Source organism: Moschus berezovskii, chromosome 22 (genome assembly GCF_049115385.1).
Source record: "Moschus berezovskii isolate FMDL1 chromosome 22, NW_MosBer_1.0, whole genome shotgun sequence".
NCBI classification, from domain to species: Eukaryota; Metazoa; Chordata; class Mammalia; order Artiodactyla; family Moschidae; genus Moschus; species Moschus berezovskii.
Window position 1 is genome coordinate 27,767,321 of NC_142481.1, and position 23,621 is coordinate 27,790,941.

At 45.6% G+C, this 23,621-nt stretch overlaps 3 protein-coding genes across 8 annotated transcripts in view; 1 reads left to right on the forward strand and 2 right to left on the reverse strand.

Annotated features, from left to right (window-relative positions):
* NFATC3 (nuclear factor of activated T cells 3) overlaps nucleotides 1-12,936 on the reverse strand; it is a 98,512-nt gene extending 85,576 nt beyond the window's left edge. For 2 of the 3 annotated variants that reach the window (XM_055412471.2, XM_088830111.1), the window contains exon 1: nucleotides 12,544-12,935. In XM_055412471.2, coding sequence (XP_055268446.1) covers nucleotides 12,544-12,646 — 103 coding nt within the window. In that variant the 5' untranslated portion in view covers nucleotides 12,647-12,935. Of the gene's footprint in view, nucleotides 1-12,543 lie in introns of all 3 variants that reach the window. The other variant, XM_055412472.2, reaches the window with a different exon arrangement.
* On the forward strand, nucleotides 7,726-8,423 carry LOC129546981 (small ribosomal subunit protein eS8). The gene has a single exon (XM_055412484.2). The coding sequence runs from the start codon at nucleotides 7,743-7,745 to the stop codon at nucleotides 8,367-8,369; it is 627 nt and encodes a 208-aa protein (XP_055268459.1). The 5' UTR covers nucleotides 7,726-7,742; the 3' UTR covers nucleotides 8,370-8,423.
* A 5,758-nt stretch (nucleotides 12,937-18,694) lies between the features above and the next one.
* The window catches only part of DUS2 (dihydrouridine synthase 2), a 33,225-nt gene continuing 28,298 nt past the window's right edge, over nucleotides 18,695-23,621 (reverse strand). For 3 of the 4 annotated variants that reach the window (XM_055412479.2, XM_055412478.2, XM_088830119.1), the window contains 5 exons: nucleotides 23,395-23,516; nucleotides 22,005-22,154; nucleotides 20,607-20,694; nucleotides 19,468-19,541; nucleotides 18,695-19,240 (listed from right to left, as the gene is read on the reverse strand). In XM_055412479.2, coding sequence (XP_055268454.2) covers nucleotides 19,003-19,240; nucleotides 19,468-19,541; nucleotides 20,607-20,694; nucleotides 22,005-22,154; nucleotides 23,395-23,516 — 672 coding nt within the window. In that variant the 3' untranslated portion in view covers nucleotides 18,695-19,002. Of the gene's footprint in view, nucleotides 19,241-19,467; nucleotides 19,542-19,676; nucleotides 19,783-20,606; nucleotides 20,695-22,004; nucleotides 22,155-23,394; nucleotides 23,517-23,621 lie in introns of those variants that run through there. The other variant, XR_016035792.1, reaches the window with a different exon arrangement.

The window sequence follows — 23,621 nt, forward strand, 5'->3', positions numbered from 1 at the left end:
AATTTTTTAAAAACTGGGACTGGTTTAACTAGAAGGTTCTTTCCTTATGTTTCTGTATGTCTGCAAGACCATCTGATTCCATTTGAACCATACAAGGAACATGATTTGGTGCCTCATATATGCCATTCACCAGATACCAAGCCCACTAGAAACCTACTAGCCATACTTCAACCTCTTTCCCTGTACTTATATAGGCTCCCCTGTCTACCCCAAGAACTTGACAAAGCAAGAAACTCAAGTGCCAGTAAAAGTAATTGCAAAGGAAAAGTCACACCTACATTTTAAAGTTCCTCAACTGCTAGCATACTGTGGATGGAAAAAACGGAGGATTATTTTGGATGATCTCAAACCTCCTGCTCCCAGCATCCGTTTCCTCCTAACAGATTTTCTGCCATGTATCCACTCTTCTCCTGTGCAGCCTTGTACTTCAGGGAAAGCCAATCACCTCCTCAGGCCAAGGGATGGGCCTGGTTGGCTAAGAATAATTCCATTTGTCTTTACTAGCTACTAATTTAGGAAAGGGAATGTAACCCAATTTTGGTCAATGAAATGAGAGGTTATATTTGCTCTAGGCTTCTGGAAAAATCCGTCCTCATGCTTAAAAAGAAGCATGTGAAGTCAATGTTTGTGTCTCTTCCCCTGCCCTCACCAAATGTCAACCCCAAACATACCTATTTTGCATATGTTTAAACTAGAAAATAAAAAGCACTACTATTTCCTTTAAACAGTGATCAGATGATAAAAAGTCAAAGAAAGTTTCAAAACAATGATCAGTCAACATATACCAGGTAACATAACAAAAGAACCTCCTTGCTTTTGCTCTGAAAGGAGAGTTCTGGTTAGAGTCATAAGAGTGTATGTAAAAAGAAATAGGTAGTAGACAAAGAGAAGCCCAAAGGCAGTACTGATCTTGGGAGATAAGAATAAGTGGCAGATGGCATGCTGATCAAAATATCAAGGAAAAAAATGTGTGTCAGCACTAGTGGCTACAGAAGGTAGAGTAGTTTTACTTCAGTTCTAAATTCAACCCAAAAAATACGTAGTACTTGTGTATCTGTTGAAGTATTTAAAAGCAAAATGTTTAAATTAAAAAACAACGACAACAACTATCTTAAGTAGTAATTTAGCATTTTTTAAATTTTGAACTTTTGCCTAATTTAGGTTTAGGATAATTTTCATGACAAATCTAAAAGTGCTTTAAATTTTAAGAAGTGCATAATTGGCCTGCAAAGGCCACAAACCAGACCCTAATTAGGACAACTTGGGAGAGTTACCAAAGAGAAAGATGAAATCCTCACTACTTAAAACCTAGAAAGTATGACTTCTCAACCTCCAGATCCATAAGGAAGCAAAGAAATCCAAAAGAGCCAAATTTTGGCCGAGCATGGTTAGCTGTGTGGTACCCTTTATTGGTCTGGCTGTACTACAGCTACCATTTAAAAATGTCGAGAGCAGGCAGGAGTAACAGGCATTCCTCAAGCGGCCACTCTGAGCCCAAAGCAGAAAATCCAGTCACAGGAACACAGGTAACTGCCTCAAGTATGTTTGATTCCATGTGCTCATCATGAGTCTTGGTTTTACCAAAGGAAAAACTATTTCTGTACTTGAACTCTTTCTGGGAGTAGAGAGGCAAGAGGAATACCAGAAAGAGCCCAAGTCAGAAAACCAGGGTTCAAATCCCAACCCTTCTACTTTCTAGATGGTCAAATCTACTTTCATTTATGCTTCCTTGGGTAAAAAAGAAATAGTACCTACCTCCTCAGGTTATCATAAGACTTAGAAATAATGTATATAAAAATAACTTGCATATAATAGTACTCAATAATGTTGGGTTAAGTATTTACTTAACACCACACACACAAAAACAGAAGTTACAAAAATGATGAAAATTACAGGCTAGGCAAAAAAAGTTCAGGATTTTCAAGTAGAAATTAAGCAATTTACTAAAGAAAAACAAAAACTAGGAGCCAGAGATCCCAGGCCTCTGTTTTGTAACTAACTAGTTAAATGACCCTGGGCAAGCCAACCTGAACCTACGTTTCCTCTCATAAAATGAAAGAATAAAATGAGCCTGAAATTATTCTGTGCTTTTTGGCAGTGTCCCTCAACTAGCAATGGATATAAACTTAGAACCCAGACCCAGTTCAATACTACCTCAAAATAATGTTTCTAAACTGTCTCACAAAAGAGACTATGAAACAGTATGTGGCTGGCAGAGGCAGTTTGGACAAATGGGTAGAAAGAAAGATTTCATACCAGGCCTGAAACGAGATGATATTAATTTATAAAATTAATATTAATAAAGAGAACATTATATTAATGTATAGAGTAAGGGATATAAAAAAGGTAAAGCACAATGAGAAAAACCAGATTAGAGGCAGGTTATAGACAGAAGGGAGCAGGACTCAAAGATAATTTTAGCTGTGACTTTTAGAACTGAATTAGGGAATTAAATATGAAGAGAAAACTACATAAATCCAAACAGAAGCTGACCAAGACTTGAGTTAGAACAAAGAGCGGAGAGAAAGGGGGAGATAGAACTCATTTTCAGGAAGAGGCAAAATTCAGCAATAAAAAGACAGCAATATGCTGTATAAAAGACGGCAATAAAATAAAAAGACAGCAATATGCTAATTCAACAAAAAAATAATGTAAATCAGTAGAGCTGATTTACAATGCTGTGCCAATCTTACACCAAAATGACTCAGTTTTACATACATATACATTCTTTTTTAAATATTCTTTTCCATTATGATTGTTCCCAGGAGACTGGATATAGTTATACAGTACCGCCTTGTAGCGTATCCATTCTAAATATAATAGTTTGCATCTACCAACCCCAAATCCCCAGTCCATCCTTCTCCCTCCACTCCCCGCTTGACAACCATGACAACCACAATAAAAAATATTTTTTTGTAATGTATTAAAGAACTACAGACACAGGAAATATGGCTTGAATGATAATAACTTGTCAATGACCTAACAGTTTTAATATAATCAGAAGTATGAAACCATCTTCCAGAGCTCAGTTTTTCAAACCGAAGGTAGTTATCTATTAGTGAAACATGACCAACATTGTTTTAAAATAATGAAAGAGAAAATATGAAAGTAATGCCAGAATACAGGTAAATGCTACTTTATTGACACTTCCGTCTCAGTTTAAACAAGTATCTGTTTGCTGGCTCAAAACAAAATTTCTTACTCTGCATCATGGCCTAAAGGTTTCAAAACTCTGTATTATAGAAATTTTCAAACATAAAGTAGTGAATACAGTATAATTAGTCCCCATACATTTATCATGTAACTTCAACAATTTCTGAACGTCATTCTTCACTGAACCTTTACAGAAAGGAAGTGAAAACTATAAGGTAATGTTGCTGCTGCTGCTGCTGTTGCTAAATCACTTCAGTCGTGTCCGACTCTGTGTGACCCCATAGATGGAAGCCCACCAGGCTCCCCCGTCCCTGGGATTCTCCAGGCAAGAACACTGGAGTGGGTTGCCATAGCAGAGGAAATATCAAGTTTCCTTAAAATGCTTATACAACAATAAAAAATTAAACAGTAACTTTTAAAAAATAACTTCATTTATTTATTTAGGTTATGCTGGGTCTTCACTATGGTGTGCAGAGCACATATGGGCTTCAGTAGTTGTGGTGCACAGGTTTAGGTGCCCCGTGGCACATGGAATCTTCCTGGACCAGGGATAGAACCTGTGTCCCCCGCATTGGCAGGTGGATTCTTAACCACTGGATTACTAGGTAAGTCCCTAAAAAGTAACATTTAGATACAACTCTCTATATTTTCCCCAAAGGCTTTCCTTATATAAAGGACAAAGTTAACACATATTCCTCTAGAATTCGGTATGATTCATATATGGCAAAACATAAGATATAAATTTCAGACCTTTGCTCTGAAAGGTACACAATCAAAAGAACTTACATGTGCATTATTTCTGTGAATTAATCTCTGCTAATTAGGTACAGGGCTTCCCTTGTGGCTCAGATGGTAAAGAATCCACCTGCAATGTGGGAGACCTGGGTTCAATCCCTCGGTTGGGAAGATCCCCTGGAGAAGGGAAAGACTACCCACTAAGATTTAAAATCTAGTCTTAAAATTAAGATCAAGTTCTCTAGTTTCATTTCATAATAAATTTAAAACTTTAAGAGATTGACAATACTTAATAAATATTAGACTGATGGACTTAAGCAACATGGTCAAACATTAAAACTTCTTTTCAAACATTAAAAAATGTTTAAATAACTTCAAGCCATTAAATCATTAAACAGTAAGTGAATTTTTCTGATCCCATGTAGTTACTTAGAAAATATTTTAGAAAAACTAAGTATTTTAGAAAAACTACTTAGAAAAACTAAAAAATACCTACTCAAAAGTACATCACAAGATTAGTTTCCTTCCTATTTATGTACACCACCAACATCCCACTGCTAATTCTACCCAAAGAGATAAATGGGTTTTGGAAATCAGACATACCACAACTAGCTTTTGTTAAACCAGTTTTCAAAACAAGTACATGCCACAGCAAATTCTATTAACTTCACAATGCTACTTTTTATTTGAATATTTTTCTTATCCTAATAGACAGCCTTGAACAGTTTGTCATTTTAAAACTTTCTATTGTGGAAATTTTAAAACATACACGGAAATACAGAATATTATAATGAATTCCCATATATCCATCATCTAGCTTCAACAATTTCTGAATGTCATATTTTCCCTGAAGGCTATTTTTTTATTTAAAAATATTTTTATTTTAAATTAATATCGAAAAATATTTACATTTAAGTATGACTCACAAACTGTCCAATAAAAGTGTTCTGGCCAATGATGGAAAAAATGTTTTTAGAAATATTTTTACGTGTGACATAAATCAACATTATTTTTTAAAATTTATAATTTCAAAGCTCAAATAATCCTACCTATTTTCTAATTAAACAGCAAAGGTGATAAAAATTTAATACAAAATTAAGAAATATAAAAATTTTAAGACACTGAAAATAGATTTTAAAACATTAAATCTCACCCACTTCTGAAACATAAGATAAATAGAAACTGTACATTTTGTAAGAAAATGAAACCTTCGAGTGATTTTTCCAGTGTACCTGAGATTTTCAGGTTTTCATAAAGACACACTTCCCTTAAACACAGGAATATCAATATGTTAATCAGAACTGTCCCAACAACTAAAGTTCAGCTATCAATTCATAGACAATTCATAGAACATTCTGTTTAAGTCTTACAGATCCAGTTGTTCCTGTCTTCTCAAGTCCACTGAATTCATGCAAACAGGTGAGACTCATGCTATATAATTATATAAACATTACCAGAAATACTGAAATATATGCAGACTCATGCTATGTATGAGCTAAAATTATGGCTGTTAAAAAAGCTTGCTACTGCTTGTGACTCTCCTAAGCCTCCCTGAACAAATTCACTCCTCTTAAATTCCACTGTTACTTGAAACTCGTATGGCATGCCTGGGCAAATTTGATGACTTGGATTTTGTTTTAGAAGCCAGGCTTACTGCCAAGTCTGCTATGTCTACTCCCCTGACCCACCAGAACAGCTTTAGACAACACCTCCCTTATTTATGTTACTGCTGTGAGCAGTCAAACCACTGCTTACTATCAAATGAGGCTCAATCAACTCAGGTTTCCTATCTCTTAGGAGTAATGCAATTGACTTCAACGTAGTCTGGCTTCCTCAATCCCACCTCTTATTTAATATAAAACATCACCATACTGAATCACATAGTAAGAAGGGAAGTAAAAGATAAATTAAACTTCACAATCAGTAACACAACTCATTATCTTCTCGTAAAATGTTTCCGTTTTATATAATAGTATTTATCATTTTTTCTGAAGAATAATGAACTCCACATTTTCTTACCAAAAATGTCCTCATGATCACACTTCATTGAAAAAATAAACACAGAACAAGGCTCAAAAGCAAAGTCTGGGACATATTTCAGTAAAAATACATACAGCAATTTTAGGCAAAGTTCACTGGTTGCTACCAAAAGCAAGTCATAATAGTAAGTTGATTCTATAGCTTATTTTAAGTTAATATTTCAAATGCCCTTAAATACTTAAGTTTCAGGCCTTACTAAACCCTCCCCGCAGTGTCCTGGCAATATATACAGTACCCAAGCTTTAATTTTTATATCATCTAATAAAATTACTATAGTATTATCTCTGGTAATAGTTTAGAATATATGCCAAAATAACCTTTCTGTATTAGCAAATCCCATTGACAGAGGAACCTGACAGGTTACAGTCCATGAGGTAGTAAAAGAGTTGGACACAACTGAGCAACTGAAGACTCTTGAGAGTCCCTTGGACTGCAAGGTGATCCTAAAGAGTCCATCCTAAAGGAGATCAGTCCTGAGTGTTCATTGGAAGGACTGATTTAAAACTGAAACTCCAATACTTTGGTCACCTGATGCGAAGAGCTGACTCACTGGAAAAGACCCTGATGCTGGGAAAGATTGAAGGCAGGAGGAGAAGCGGACAACAGAGAATGAGATGGTTGGATGGCATCACCGACTCAATGGACATGAGTTTGGGTAAACTCCAGGAGTTGGTGATGGACAGGGAAGCGTGGAGTGCTGCAGTCCATGGGGTCACAAAGAGTCGGACACAACTGAGCGACTGAACTGAACTGAGCAACTATAAACAAAAACAATTAGCAAATGGGAAAATCTGAGAAAGCACAGGTATAGCAATGCTCTTACAATGATAAAGTTTTAACAAAACAACTGAAATGTTTTCCTTAATTTTCCCCCATACTCACTAAAACACAGTTATTCACTAATCTCCATCACAAAATTCTGCTAATACACTCAGGAGTATTGTCTACTTTTATCAGGAAAAATGTCAAGGAAACAGAATGTTATTTTTCCAAGTGAAATGGTGAAATGTTGACCATTGATTCAACCACCTAATACATATTCTCACTGCATTCAAGTCTAAGGAAAAAGCTGACCAATGGTATGAAAGTAAGGTTCAGCAGTAATCAAATCTTCCTTTATAGTATCTAATGTGCTGCATAAGCACACCATTAATTTCTATGGGAAACCATATACGCAACTTCCCTTTTTTCATACTGATTTAAATATCCAATTATACTTAGTATGCTTAGTAAAGCAACCATCCTTCACACCATACTGAGTTAGTAACAACTTAAAAATGTAATTAAAAGCAAGTGACCTTCAGTGTGTATATTTAGTAAGATATGAGAAAGGAGGTAACACTGAAAACAGGAATAGAATTAAAAGGAAAAAATAAAAATATTTAAGACAAATATTCCAACTCATTTAGTAAGGTTTAAAAAACTGGATCTCTCATCTGCCCTTACTCTCTCTCTCACTATTTTAGTTTACTATAGAAAAAAAGTCTAGGAAATAGGAGGAGAAAAAAAAAAAAATCAATCATCAATTTGTAGGTGTTTTTTCAAAAATCTTACCATTTTGAAAAAAAATTACCACCACTTAACTGAGTATCACTGGGCCAAGGACTGTGCTAAGACCTTAAAATACATTATCTCATTTAAAACAGGAGAAACAAAAACAGAGTACAAATTTTAATAAAAACAAAAAAGTGAGAAAATCAAATTATCTAAAAGAGAAATTATAAAGAATACATGAATCAGATGTCCAAGCACTAAACAAAGTCAAACACTACAGATTAAAGATCAGGACAGCTTTTTCCAGCCAGCGCCGAGCGATGGGCATCTCTCGGGACAACTGGCACAAGCGCCGTAAGACCGGGGGCAAGAGAAAGCCCTACCACAAGAAGCGGAAGTATGAGCTGGGACGCCCCGCTGCCAACACAAAGATTGGCCCCCGCCGCATACACACAGTCCGTGTGCGGGGAGGCAACAAGAAGTACCGGGCCTTGAGGCTGGACGTGGGAAACTTCTCCTGGGGCTCGGAGTGTTGTACACGCAAGACAAGAATAATCGATGTTGTCTATAATGCATCCAACAATGAACTGGTCCGTACTAAGACCCTGGTGAAGAACTGTATTGTGCTTATCGACAGCACACCGTACCGACAGTGGTACGAGTCTCACTATGCACTGCCCCTGGGACGCAAGAAGGGGGCCAAGCTGACTCCTGAGGAGGAAGAGATTTTAAACAAGAAACGATCAAAGAAAATTCAGAAGAAATATGATGAGAGGAAAAAGAATGCCAAAATCAGCAGTCTTCTAGAGGAGCAGTTCCAGCAGGGCAAGCTTCTTGCATGCATCGCTTCAAGACCGGGCCAGTGTGGCCGAGCAGACGGCTATGTGCTAGAGGGAAAAGAGCTCGAGTTCTATCTAAGGAAGATCAAGGCCCGGAAAGGCAAATAAACCCTCTTCCCTCCTGTCTTAGCTCATCTAATAAAGGTGTTTACTGTTAAAAAATAAATAAATAAATAAATAAAGATCAGGACAATGATCCAGAAAAAGTACCTCAAATTCATTTTTTAATTTTTATTTTAAAAAAATTTCCCCTCAACTTTATGTGTGAAAAAGCTGCGTATTAAAGTGCTATCTGACAAAACTACATTTATCATAAAGTAAATTTCTAATAAAAATACATATTCCATCTATTTCTCCCCTTGAGAGTTGGACTGTGAAGAAAGCTGATCGCCGAAGAATTGATGCTTCTGAACTGTGGTGCTGGAGAAGACTCTTGAGAGTCCCCTTGGACTGCAAGGAGATCCAACCAGTCCATTCTAAAGGAGATCAATCCTGGGTGTTCATTGGAAGGACTGATGCTAAAACTGAAACTCCAATACTCTGGCCACCTCATGCGACGAGTTGACTCACTGGAAAAGAGTCTGATGCTAGGAGGGATTGGGGGTGGGAGGAGACAGGGACGACAGAGAATGAGATGGCTGGATGGCATCACCGACTCGATGGACATGAGTCTGAGTGAACTCCAGGAGTTGGTGATAGACAGGAAGGCCTGGTGTGCTGTGATTCATGGGGTCGTAGAGAGTCGGACACGACTGAGTGACTGAACTGAACTGAACTGAAAAACAAACAACAGATAAAATACAACATACCTACAGCACACCCTCCTCCCAGTGACTCTCCCGGACTAGAAAGTCAATGTTTAGTAACGAACAAATCCTAAGAATGAAACTCTAAATCTGAAACATAAAGATTACTACAACATCTAACTAATATATATCTATACACTAAAATACAGTACCACAAGCTACCCTTCATGATGGCAAATAATATTAGCGAAATACATTAAACACCAATTTAAAATATTCTATTTACTCGTGAGGTATATCTTCATTTTCAAACTAGGTATTAAGTAAAGGAAATGTAAACATAGTATTCTGATTCACTTTTAACTGGAAAAATGTCAAAGTTAATGCTGTCCTCATATTTAAAAAAAAAAGCTAAAGACTCTAGAATCTTAAATTTTCTTTAATGTAAAAAAAATCTCAAAATACCTTGGTAAGTAATAAAGTCAGTCATTGTGATTGACTTAAGTCATATTGACTTTATCAAGTATCAAATCATCTAATTTGTATTTTACAAGCTTGCTTAGGATATTCACTAAATTCAGCTTCTTGCCTTGTCCTCAGTCTCCATTCACTATCCTCTCCACCTCCAAATATTTTTTAAAATCTTCTGCATGGAAATTTAGATATGACACAAGTACTCTCAAGCCTTTAGAGAGAAGGAAAACCTGGAACCCAAAATAACCAAGATCTGCCGTCTTATGGTACTGACCAATAAAAGTCAAAGAACTAAGACAAGTTTCATAAACTTCCCTTACCACAAAAAAAAAAAAAAAAAAAAACTGACTCAAAACTTAAGTGGTACTTTTTCATTAACTGAACAAATACTGGGTGCCTACTATGTTAAAGGCACTGTGCTAGGCATCTATAAACAAGATACCGATATTATCCCTTGCCCTCATGGAATGTTCCACTCCACTGAGAAAGAGAACTGAGACACAAGCAATCTCACTGATATGACCCAATACTGATCTGAATTCTAATAAGCAATTTTATTCTCATGGCCCACCTTACTGCATATTATCATCCTAAAAGCACTGTTAGTTAATCCACTTAGTCCTTCAAACTACACACTTTTAATTATGCTTAATAAAATAAAAATTAATTTTGAACATCCCTGGTGCTCCAGTAACTAAGACTGCACTCCCAATGCAAGGGCCTGAGTTCGATACCAAGTTAGAGACCTAGAACCCCACATGTCTCAACAAACATGCAGCACAGCCTAATAAATAAATAATTTTTTAATGAAAATTAATGACAAATAACTTTCAAACCTTAATTTTGAATACTTAACACATAATTTTCAAAAGAATTTAAAAATTAGCCAGTAGGTATTCACAGCAGCAATATTTACAACTGCCAAAAGGTAGAAAAAACTCATGGCCATCAATGGATGAACAGATAAATCGGAGTAACTATACGATAGAATATAATTCAGTCATAAAAAGGAACCAAATACTGCTATGTTTTATAGCATGGATGAACCACAAAAACACTGCAGTAAGTGAAAGAAGCCAGACACTAAAGGTCATGTATGTATGATTCCATTTATATGAAATATCCAGAATAGGTAAATTCATAGAGACAGATCCCAGATTAGAGACTGGGCTGCCAGGGACTGGGACGGGGCAAGGGAGAAAGAAGAGCAACTGCTTAATGGGTTTGGGGTTTCCTTTTAGGGTGATGAAAATGTTTTGAAACTAGATAGATGTGGTTGCACAATGCTGTGAATGCACTAAATGCCACTGAATCATTCAATTAAAAATGGTTTGTGTCATGTGTATTTTACCCTAAGTTTTTAAAACTTAAAAAAACAGCTACTAGACTACTTTAAAATGGACATTTTGTCACAAATAAAACTGCTCAAGTTTAACTTTAGGAAAACCAGTTATAAATCAAGTTTCAAATCTTAACTTCTTTTAGACCCATTTTGATTTTGACCCATATCAAAATGTTTTTTAGAGGACTTATGGCAAAAATCATTCCTTAAAAAGTTGTTTTCATAGCTTGTAAATGTTACTTAATGTTTGAGATGTACATACAATTCTAACTACATGATGATTCTCCTTTATTACATGTTTGATTAACATCTTTAAGGATCATCTGTTTGGTATACAGTGTTCTCAATCAAGTTTGTGTCCAATAAAAGTTTGGTGACATCATCAACTGTTATCTTCTTTATAATGAAAATACTCAAACGATGTATTTTTTTGTTAAACCCCAATAATCTAAGTACAATTCAATGCAACCCTCTCCACAAAAGCCACTCTTCCCGTTTCTACCTCTATCAAAAGCTGCACCATTCAGTCAGCCTAGTAGCACAGTTATTTGGGTTACGTGCCTCCATCCCATTTCCCAAGTTCCTTGAGGGACCTCTCAGTTCTTTCTGCACCCATCATAACACTACCAACCACCACCCTGAGCATAACAGGTGCTAAAACGGTGTCAATGGAATTGAAAAAGACATCTAACATTAAAAAAACCTAATAGAACTGATAATACAGTACAAATACTTCGTAGATAATTTTTACATAATACGTTCTGATGTTTTTCAATGCAAGCCTACAGAACAGTCTGTTGAACATCAGTATGAACATTAAGTAATTCACCTAACACCCGGAAAGAATAAAGGGGGATTAGTCTTATCCATTTCCCTTTTTAAGTTCGCTTGCATAAGTAATAGGGAAACTGAACTTAATGAACCACAGTATTCCAAACCAGGTCACAGGAGAGTTCTAAGTCCCCAGCCATCCTGTTTCTATTTCCTGATTGGTCTGACCTCCAAGCATTATGGTGCCCAGCCTTTCACGATCTCCTTTAAACTCAATACAGGATCTCCTTCAAAACATCTTCCGAGGTGAGCTTTCTCTGAAAATAAAAACTGATTTCCAGAACTTTCTAGGAGAATTACGGACAAGGCACCCCACTTTTTAAAATGTTCCGAAACACTCTTGCTGCAAAAAAAATAGAAAACTATTTTTCAGAAAAGTCCCGTTATAGTTACACTTCTAATTAAATGTGAGCCATTAACTTGCACAAGTGGAAATTTAACATTACAGCATTACTCTCCTAGCGAAGTATATTTAAAAAGACATGAGCACGAATTTTAAGAGAGCTCCTGCACTTCCAGAAGGCGCATCTTTCAATGGAGAATAGATGAAAAACCAAGCCTGCTTACACTTCACAGGGACATTTCCTCCACACCACGCTGGCAAAGCACCGACAACCAGACGCCACCTGGGCAGCGGCCCCGACCCTCGTCCAAACCCCCGGAGTCCAGGTCCCCACTAGTTTGCTTCCAGCCAAGCCCGCAGCCACTTCCAAGTCGCTGCAACTCACACGCCTCCTCAGCGGTTTAAATCCGCTCTTTACTCACCACACACACCCACACACACACACGACGTTACCAGACTCGGTACGACCAAGGGACCAGGGAGGGGGCGAGCTCGTGCGAGCGAGAAGAGCTGACGCTCCTCATTCCCGCCCCGCCCGGCACCCACCTGCAGGCCGCGAGCCCGGGGGCGGCGGCGCCGGCGCCCCGTCCTCGCCAAAGACGAGTTTAAAGTCGAGCTCGTCGTGGGCGCCACAGTTTGCAGTAGTCATCGGCGTGGCCCGGGGTGCTGCGGCTCCTCCTCAGGCGGCGGCGGCGGCGGCGGCGGCTCCTCAGCGCCGCTTCATGCCGGGCCGCGCCGGCCAGGAGTTCGCGGCTCCGCAGCAAACTTTCCGGGCGGGGACCGCGACGCCGAGCGTTCCGTTCCGAACTCGAAAACTGGCCGCGCGCCGAGCCCCACCACGAGCCGCCGCCACTGGCAGTCGTCGGTGCCCAAGCTGCCACGGTCGCCTTAGACAATATTCCCCGCCCCCCAACCGCCGCCGCCACCGGCGCGCTCCCGCGCCGTAACGCGCGCCAGGCCCCGCCCCCTACCGCGCGCCCGTCTGACCCGGCAGCCCATAGGCCACTGGCGCCGCGGGCTAGCCCGACGGCCCCGCCCTCTCAACCGGCCTACCGCGTGACTCCCTCTCCCCGAGAAGGAAGCCACGTGGTCATGGAGAGTCGGGTAGCCCTGCTAGCTCTTGGGAGTTGTAGTTTGGCCTCTACTCCATTACCTCCAGGACCCGGTACCAGAGTGTGGGGTCCATAGCCCTCTGATTAGAGGGGCCCACTACCGGCCAGTCAGAGATCCCCTTCCTTCTTGGGTGGACCCCTAGCTGGGGAAGGGGCGCTAAGAGCCTTGGGGTTAAGGGTGCGGTGACTGGCGGCTGCAGAGTTACTTCTGCTGGCTGAGTTTTGGGAAAGCAACAGCGCTCGGGAGGGTTATGTGGCTATCACTCACACCCTCTTCACCTCAACCTTAATGGCGGAGTCTCCAGAGGGCGGGGACTGGGTTGGGCTTCCAGCTGAGCTAGAGCTGAGTGGGAGAAACCTGGGTTGCGCGACGATCCTCAAGCCTGAGTTAGCCGTCGCTGCAGACCCACCCCTGTGGGGCGGAGCCCGCGCTTCGCCGACTGAGCCTTTGTCTACCCCCGCCAGCCCGCCTAGCAGCTGCTCTCTCGAAGACAGCCGGCGCATTCGAGACCTTGGCAAAGTCCTAGGAGCAGGGTCTGTCCTCTGCTGTAAGTCAGGCTAACTGAACGGGAACGCCCATCGTGAACTCACGCCACTGTAAGGGCTCTGTGACCTCTGCATCCCAATGCACATCCGTTAAAGCGGGAGTAACTGTACTACCCAAACTGAGTGGCTGTTAGTGGGAAGGAAGTGACACTGTACCAACAGTTTTCAAACTCTCGGCCCCTCCCCAGTGGGCCAGTCTTCCCCCGAGACAATCTAACATGCCTCCTCCTGGAGCCTGGGGTGGAGGCTGTGCCCAGGGACGCTGAGCCTGGCTTGTTTACTTAGGACTCCTCCAAGGCACAGGGTGAACCAAAATCTGGGAGAGGTGACAGTGACCAACTCTCCTAGTTCCAGGCCCTGAAGGGCATAGCATCCCTAGAATTGTGTTGCCAGAACCAGGGTCTCAGGCAGATGCAAGAGCCCAGGCATATTCTACACTGTCCTCAAAAAAACCCCTGGCTAGAGACTCGAGAATCCCTTGGACTGGAAGGAGATCAAACCAGTCAATCGTAAAGGAAATCAGTTCTAAATAATCATTGGAAGGACTGACGCTGAAGCTGAAGCTCCAAACTTTGACCACTTGATGCAAAGAACTGACTCACTGGAAAAGACTGAAGGCAGAAGGGGACGACAAGAGGATGAGATAGTTGGATGGCATCACCAACTCGATGGATATGAATTTGCGGATGCTCCGGGAGTTGGTGATGGACAGGGAAGCCTGGGGTGTTGCAGTCCATTGGGTCTCAAAGAGTCAGGCATGACTGACTGACTGACTGAACTGAACTGAAGAGGGCAAGGTGGACCACCCTGAGGAATTGTCTCAATATGTGGACTGACAACATGAGCTACCAAGGAACCCTAGGGACAGCCCAACTAAGCCTAGGGTCAGGAAGACAGGGCACTTCCAGACCAGTGAAATGTCTATTTTGGATTGGTTCATCCCTGAGGTCAGAAAACTTTTCCTGCCCTATGCTCTGTACCCATACCTGTGCTGGACCTGGGGAGGCAGAGATAAATTAATCTCCCTTCAGGCATCAGGGAGAGGCCAGCAAATCTAATAATCACTGTGCAAAGAGATTATGGCTGTGCCAAGAACTCAGAGAAAACTCATAATCACCCTGGCTGCAGGGCTAAGTAGGAACTGGAGAGATGGGCAAGATGGTTCCAGGCAGAGAATAGATTTCCCAAGACTTGCAAACCAGAGAGTACATGCAGTGAATAAAAGCCAAAAATAAGGCCCGATGAATGGGGAGAGTGGTTCATCCCACTGTGAGCTCTCTGGACTTTATCCTGAGTGCAGGAGGGAGCCACGAAAGGGTTTAGAGCAGGAAATTTTCATTTCAGAATCCTGAATGAATCTCTGGCTTGGAGTGGGAGAGGGGAAGATTCGAGGCAGAAGACAAGAGTAGTCAAGGAAAGGGAGCAAATAGCATTAGGTAGGTGAAAGAGCCTTCCAATAAGCAGTCCTGCCTTCATAGGATCTCCAACCTTGAGGGCCTAAGTATGGAATTTAAGAGTCCAGACATCACACTAACTGCAGCCTTCTGCCCCAGGCAGATGTTTGGTCTGCCAATTAGTATTACATGTAACACGACCCTTAGTATACTAAAAGGCCCCAAAAGTTTAGCCAGCTCACCTCTTCCTCATCATAAAATGATGCAATCTCAGGATGTGTCACCCCTACCGCCCCCCCCGCCACATACACACATACACCAATACCTCCCAGGTTATCTGGATGTAGAAAATGAACCTTTATCTAACCCCTCTGCCCTCCACACATGACTTTATCTGAACCAGGGGCTCAGCCGGTCAGGCCAGGGAGAAGACAGGAGGGAGATTGTGGGCCCTCCAGCCCCACCACTGGGCAGGGACCACAGAAGTTATAGACGGTTGCAGAAATTCACCCATTCATCAAATGTTCAGCAGTGCATCTGTGTTCCCAGCCACTGCGCACCTGGAGAACACTTAAAAGGGCTCGTGTCTTGGGGAAGGTTTCTGCTGTGGAGGAGGCTGAGAACCCTAACCTGGAGCATGAGGAGGGCTGGGGCAGAAGTGAGCACCAACTGCAGGAAGCGTGTTAGCACCTTTGGAAGAAAGGCGGCAATGGCTGGGAGCCCTGCAGGCTCTGAGGAGTCAAGACACATCAATACATAAATTCTCTCTACCCCTTTTCCTTACCCAGGGCCAGGACTCAGGTCAGCTCCCAAAGCTCTTTTAGATGGCAGGCGGCCATCTGACCCACCTCCAGCCTCCTGAGAGCCCTGTGCAAAACCAGGAGGCCCAGGGACCCAGTGCAATAGACAGAACCCCAGACTGGGCCAGGCTCATGGACAGGGCTGGTGTGGGTCCCTTCTCCCTCCTGTGTGTATGCCAGTCAGGGCCTGAAATGAGGGAAACCATCCCTTTTGTCGGCTGCCACATGCTTGTCCCTGAGCCCTCATCATTAAAGGCTCTCCTGTGGCCTCTGAGCGATGGTAGAGCTTAGCTCAGTCCAGCCCACCTTGCTCCACATTAGGGACAACAGGAGCCTTGGAGAAAAGTCAGAGTTTAGAAAAGTTCTTCCTCTCCATGGCACACATTCCCCACCACCACTACAAGCTCTTGTTTGACTTTTCCTCTGTGCCTGCTCCCCACCTGCATGCCCAGGCTGGCCAGAGGGGCACAAGGACTGCCCTTGAGCAGTTCCCAATCTGGCGGAGGGGATATGACCAGCCAACTACAATCGAGAAAAGTTAGTTGCTGAAGTCAGCACAGGGTGCTGAGAAGACAGGGTCAGCACTTTGTCCTCAAGCGCTAGGCTGTGGAGTTTGGACTTAATCCAGAGGGCTGTGGAGAGCCCTGGAGGAGTTTCTGAGCAGAAGTGACACCTGGAAGGACCGAGTGTGCAGAACAGCAGGGGCAAAGAGATTCCCCACCCATCACTGCATCCAGTCCAGTCTGTTTGATATAGCCTTCATAAGACCTTGCCCCCTCTTCATCCCGTTCTCATATTAAAACCATGTGTGGGACTTCCCCGGTGGCCCAATGGTTAAGATTTCACCTTCCAGTGCTGGGGGTTCAAGTTAGATCCTTGATCAGGGAGCTAAGATCCCACATGCCTCATGCCAAAAAAACAGAATATAAAAAAAAAAAAAACCAGAAACAATGCTGTAACAAATTCAATAAAGACTTTAAAAATGGTCCACATCAAAAAAAAAATCTTAAAAAAAAAGTGTCCCCAAAATATGATGCATTAAGAGGAAGTCTTCAATCTAGGTGGCTGGAATGGATGCATAAGTGAGGTGGCCACTAGATCAGAGAGGGGTTTAGGTATCTAAGTGGCCTGAGTTTAAGGTGAGCATGGTGAGCACAGTGGGCATAGCTTTCAGATCTGATTGCGCCCTCCCAGTTGGTCCCAGGTCTTATGTCTCTCTGAGACCAGGGCAGGCATCACTGAGGAGTGCTAAAGTGAGACCATTTGAGGGCCAACATATTCAACCAGAATTCTGCTGGACATCCTCAGTCAACGAACACACACTAGCCCCCCACACCTGCTCCCCTGTGACTCACCCTCTCCCCGATACTTTTCCTGGACCCTGAAAGTCCCCACACTCTAACCTCTATCTCAGCAGCTGACCTCTACCCCTGCCTTTCCTTGCCCATAGCCCAGAAATAGACCTGACCACTCCAGAGCAGAGCCGCCCCCAACCCCGCCAGGAAAACCACACTGATGGAAGAAGAGGTCTGAGGACAGAGCCCAACCCCACCAGGGAAGTGGATCTCCGGACTTGGTACCTGGCCCACCAGGGTCCTCCCACAAGCTCTGACAAGCTCAGGATGCCTGGAGGGTCAATTCACTGGGACCTGTCTGTGCTGTTCCAGTTGGGTATGAGGAAAAGCACAGGGGGCATTTTGACTGAAAATAGATTTTTGTAAGAAAAATAAGAAATAAATTATGCCTAAAGTTGGATGGCTGAGACTGAACCAAGCCTCAGTCTGTCTCCTGGGTGGGGCCCCTTCTCTGGAGGCTCTGGCCTGGGAAGTTAGGGCAGCCTCACCGTAGAGTGACCCCATTAGCTGCACAGTGCCAGGTGAGACTATTTATCCTCTGGCCTCGGGCAGTAGAACAGCCGATCCCACTCAGAGAAAAGCTCTTGGGCCCAGCAAGGACTAGAAGTGACTCGCCCAAGGTCAAAGAGTGATGGGCTCCTGGAGGCCCTGGTTTTGTGGTATCCTTATCGGCAAACAGAAGAGCAAGTGTGGGTGCAGGCAGGGGCCTCACCCGCCCAACCCTTGACTCAGGTCCTCAGGGCCAGGAGTACAGACTGGAGATGAGAGGAACAAGGCCTTGACCCAGAGGGGAATCCCCCTCCACACAGAGCTCTGAAAGGAGGAGGAGAAGGAACGTGTTTACAGCGGAGGAAGCGGGGGCGGTGCTGGGCAGAGACCTTTGGTCAGAAGGCCCCTCCCAGTTAAGTGGGGGAGGCCCCACAAGATGTGGTAGCTGTTTGTTTGCTTCTCACTGCCAGGAGGAAATTAAAGAGAATCTGCCACTTCCTTCCGGCCCAATGGGATGGGATGGTGGGGGCGGAAGGCGGGGGAGCAGTGGCTTGGGCAGGCAATCACAAGGGCCCTAAATTGCTGTCATCAGCAGCCTTTGGTGTCCTCTGCCCAGAGCGGGTGCCTCATAGGTCTGAACTCCAGCTAGGTGGGTGGGGCAGACTGAGCACCCCCGACTCCGCCACTCGCCTGACCTTACTAGGGTACCAGATACCCTAACAGTTCCCCCAGATTGCATATCATCTCTCATCAGGAAAGCCAACTGATGGCCAGTGCCTCAGGTTTAGCATCTGCAGAATAGGCCTCTTGGGTTTTCCTGGTTCAACTTGAGTCCAGGAGTCCAGTGAGCATTAAAGGTGAAACCCCATCCCCCACCTCCATCTAGGATGGGTAGGAGAAATGCTTCAGGAAGCCCCAGCTCTGCTCAGAGGCTGGAAGCAGACTAATGCCAAGACATCCATCCATGGGTAAAGAGCCAGGCTGAAGCAGCCAGCCAGGGGTAAGGGAGGTGGGTGTCTTTATTGCACTGTATCAATGTCAGGTTGGGGAGGTGCCACCTGAGAGCTCCTGTTTTCAAAGAAAATACTGAAATAGCTGGGAACTTGACTCTGCTGCTCAGACCCACTGAGGGAGACAGACACTCTGGGCACCCCTCGGCCCATGCTCCAGGCTGCTGACCCAAGCCAGAACCTCTCAATTCCTGTCCATCAGGGGCAGAAAACTGTCCAATGGCATCTGACTGATGCTCTGGACCCACAGCCATCCTAGGGCCAGGCCCAGGGAGGGGCTGACCAGGGAGGGACAGTGGTCACCAGCCTTCCAGGGGGCTCTCTTGACCACTTGCCAAGGCTACAAAAGGCTTCTTGCACAGTTCCCCAGGCATGGCTGGCTCCTGAGTTCTGGGGTCCCCAGGGTCTTGGTCAAGGGCCTCCCGCTTGCGCTTGTGCAAGGAGGGGCTCTCCTCACCCAGCCGACCCTCTGGGAGGCCCTGGCTCCGCAGACAAACGATGGCTGCAGCCTGCTCCGCCAGTTTCTTGGACTTGTCCCTGGGTAGACGAGGTAAGGGGCAATAAGGCAGGGAGATAGGCAGACTGGTTACAGGCTGAGAAGCTTGACTCTATATACCCTTGACAGAAATTCTGACAAAACTGGGGAAAGGGTCATCACCCAGGGATAACACTGTCTAGGTACACCGGCCCCCCTAACCCTCCCAGGCCAATACAAGGATCAGGCCCTGCCACCAAGCCTCATGCCCACGGTTGAGAAAACTCACCACAAGGTAGACTGGTACTTCTGTTCAGCGACAGTGACAACAGAACAGAAGAGGCGATCCAGGGGGCGCTGGACCTGGTACAGAGAGAGCAAAGGAAACAGGGACAGCTGCATGAGAGCCAGAGGGCCAAGCTCTGGAGGCCCACCTGCCAGGGTCACAAAAAAGGCAGAGAAAAGAAAGTACTTTCATCGAAGTCACACGAAGGCTACCTCTATCACGTGCGCCTTCCCAGAAGGGCCTGTATGCATCTTCCGGGGAAGAAAGGCAGATACACAGTCAACGACATCCCAGGGTGTCAGGAGTTCTGTCATGAACCTAAGTGAAAGGCCATCACAGCCCTAAGCTGTGCGTGACTGTGGAGCTTTCTCCCGCTGCCATCTGGATGGGTCAAGTCCCCTCAGTGAGGAGGAGCTCACCGGATGGCACAGGGGTTAGAGGGGACAAGGACAGGGGCACAGAAAGTACACCAGGCAGAGCGACCAGGTGGAGTGGGGGGTGGGGAGCTGAGTGGGTGAGACCTGAAGTGCAAAGACACGCGGGGGGCTCGTGCTCTGTGCTGAGGTGGGAGGGCTGGATCCCAAAGGCGCAGGGGAGCTGATGAGGATGTGAGCAAGGGAGACAGAGTCAGATTCGTTTTGGAAAAGTCACTCTTGCAGAGGGGGACACCAGGCCCAGAAGATACAAGCTTGGAGGTCCGCAAGCCAGTTCAGAAGAGACAGAGCAACCTAAACAGGCACGGCCATGGAGACCAAAGGAAGTGAAGCAAGACTATCTCAAAGTTTCCACTGAGGGGCCCAGATGTGGGGGGGCCCAATTCTGTGCCCCACTGGCTGAGGCCTGGTCCAAAAACCCGTCAGTCTAACTTTTAGGTTGAATCATCCTTCCTAAGCCAGTCAGCCCTTTCCAGAGACGAGACCCCTACCCAGGCAATGCCACCAGAAGGGACTGGCCTGAGCAGTACTTACTTAAGTCTCTAGTTCAGTTTTATGAAAGTGGCCAGAACTAGACAGTAGGGCCACTGTCACCAGGAAGGAACTAGTGGCAACCAGCCCACAGGCGGAGCTATGGGCGGGCTGGGGGCCACGGCGGCAGCCGGAGTGCATGGGCTGGACGAGGGCAGGACACAGCCAGGAACTCACCGTTTCATACACCGGCTGCGCCAGCTTCTCCCTCCGGCACCACTCCAGCAGGCACATCTTGGGGGTGATCTGGGGTGAATATGCTCGCCTGGAGAGAGGCGGGGAAGGGGTCAGGGCCCACTGACCATCAGCACTGCATTCCTCAGCAGGGGCGTGACTCAGTGCCTGGAGGAGCTGCAGGAACTGAGACCACAGACTGCTGCCTCAGGACTCCTGCTCGGAGTCCCTGAATCTCCCGCTTCTGTCCCACCTGCAGACCGGGGCCTGCGTTCTACCTGAAGGGAAGATGGGCTTCAGCTGCTTGGGGAATCAGGGTGGGAAGTGCGCTCCAGCCTGGAAAACACCTTCAACAGCCAAGAAGGGAAGTACCATTTGCCTCTCAAGGAGTGGGTAGGAGTGGGAAGCAAGGTTGTCATACAATGGTCTCAGGCTCTAGCTCCACCCTGATTATGTCCCCTGAGTGTCAGTGGGCACAGTGGACTCTGGCTCCAGAGTCAGGTGGTGACAGGTACAGAAGCACCATATTCCAACTTCCCACCAGGAGTTCTCCCGGGGTATGACTGCCCAACAGTTGAGCCCACATCCCACCTCCCAGGTCCCTGCCAGACAAGACTGACTCCTTGTCTGGGTCTGGGAACCCGAGAAAGGCTCAGATCCTTGATCACAGAGGATAAGGGCCAGGGCCCCATTTGAAGCTGAGTCACCGGCTGAGGCAATAATTGGCCTGAGGCTACTTCTGCCTAGAGACAGCACCACAGGCCTAACAAGGGGCAGTGAGGGGTGGACTGCTCAGCTAGATAAGGGCTCAGGGCCTGAGGCTCTTTGGGAGCTTCTTATGGGCAGCTAATTTCTGAGGGCCAAGGTAAAAAACGGGGCTTCTCTGGTGACTCAAATGGTAAAGAATCTGCTTGCAATGCAGGAGACCTGGGTTCAATCCCTGGGTCAGGAAGATCCCCTGTAGGAGGAAATGGCAACCCACTCTAGTATTCTTGTCTGGAGAATTCCATGGACAGAGGAGCTTGGCGGGCCACAGTCCATCGGGTCACAAAGAGTCAGACATGACTGAGCGACTAATACTTTCACTACTTTTTCAGGGAGAAAACACATATTTTCATTAATAGAAGGGGACAAGCCTCACCAGACTGAGTTGTGGGAGGGGATGGGTCAGGAAAAAGGTTTAGTTTAGTCACCCTTGGGACAGCATGCACACCCTGACAGCACTGCCGGCTTTCAGCACTGTCTTCTCCAAAGTGCCTTCTTTGGGTTGCTGAAAACTGAGGACAAGCATCCAAAATAAAGGAGGCCTGTGGTCCCATGGCATGGCATTAACCAGCCAGCTTGCTGGCCCAGACCTGAGGACTGGCCCTAGCCCAAGCTGAAGCCAAGCTGGAGACCTACCGGTCAAACTTGATGGCCATCTTAATGATACCAGAAGTGTCTTCAGCTGGTTCCTCTGCTTCCTCTGGGCTCCTGGCCAGAAGTTTGGCCCGCCGGGCGTCCAGCTCTCGTGTGGTCTCCTCATAGAAGACACCAAGGCCAAAGGCCTCACTTTGAAGGGATGAGAAGAGTAGGGCAAGCCCCTGAGTGCAGCCAGCACTCAGAAAACTGCTGCAGAAACCCAGGACCTGCCACTGAGAAATGTCCCCTACATGCACTGGAACACCACCAGGGTTGAGCTATTGGAAGGTGCTTCCTACACATCCCTGTGATCAGCCTGAACTAGCAGATGGGGAAAGGAGCAGGGGCCCCCAAAGTGTGAGAACCGGAGAGCAGGCTGGGCTGGATGGAAAAGGATCGAAACGTCACTGCAGCCTTTCTTCCAAGGAGGAACACACAGACAGGTGTCTCCAGCCAGCAGTGGGTGAGGTGAGCTACACAGACCAAGCGCTGGGGGTACGCACAGCCTCATTCTCATGTGTGCCCATGGGAGGAAGACACGGAGGCCTGACCACTGACTGGTTCCCCACTTCCCGCCCTGACCACAAACAGGCCAAACCTAAAATGAGGTACCACCCAGAGCAACAGAGTGATATCCTTGAGAGTTATCCCCGAGCTCACAAGGTACTGAGGTTGAGCTGGTTAAGCCACATGGGAGAGGGACAGACTGAGCACCACAAGCCCAGGGCGAGGAGGAAGGTTCTGGCAAGGCTCTTCCCTCTGGGAGCATCTTAAGGACTGGAGGATATTCATGAAGATGGCTGCCTGAGGGCGAGCCTGGTCCAGAAAGCCTTCTCTGGGGGAAGGAGAGTAAAGACAAGCAAACAAGAAGGGGAGAGAGCATCCAGGCAGGAGGCCCCACACAAGCACAGGTAGCCATGGAGACAGGCATGAGGCCAGGCTGTGATGGCCCCCAAAGTCTACCACCTGAATTGGCGCTCCAGCAGATCTAGAGAGCCAAGGGGTGGTCTCCAGATGGGGTGAAGGCGTGGGCACAGGCCAGGGGTTCCATTCTAAGACCCCAAGTCTCCTAACCGTTGGATCCTGGTGGCCTGGCATGTGACAGCTCTGTGACCAGGAAAGCCCCTTCCTCCCCAGCGATTCCCAAGCCCAGCCCTCACCTTCCTCCATCCCACTGGTGCCCTAGTTTCCAAAACTCTGCTGCTGAGGTCAGTCCAGGGATGGTAGGTTCTAAAGCTTTGCAAGTACCCCCTTCTGTGAGGCAAAGCTGAACCCTGCATCTGCATTCTGCAAATCCACCCCCAGGGTGCCCCGGTAGTCAGTTTAGGGCTCAGGGTCAGGTCTGGGGCATGTCTGCATGGACAGATGAACAGCCTGTTGCCCCTCTCACCAAATTTCCTGGGAAGACTGGGCAGCGTGGAGTAGCCTTCCCTGGGGCGATTCCAGCTGTTCTCGCAGCATCTGGCACAGGCAGTACTTGGTGTTGGTATAGTGGTTGTCATACTGCACAGCCTGCGAGAAGAACAGCCGTCAGCCACCCTACTGCCCAGGCAGGTTCTGAGGCCCGCGCTGCTCTGATGGTTGGGGAAAGTGGCTTCAAAGAGGCCTGAGAGGGGC

What these genes read in the sequence shown, in the direction of transcription:
- LOC129546981 (XM_055412484.2), top strand. Translation starts at nt 7,743, where the DNA reads ATGGGCATCTCTCGGGACAACTGGCACAAGCGCCGTAAGACCGGGGGC.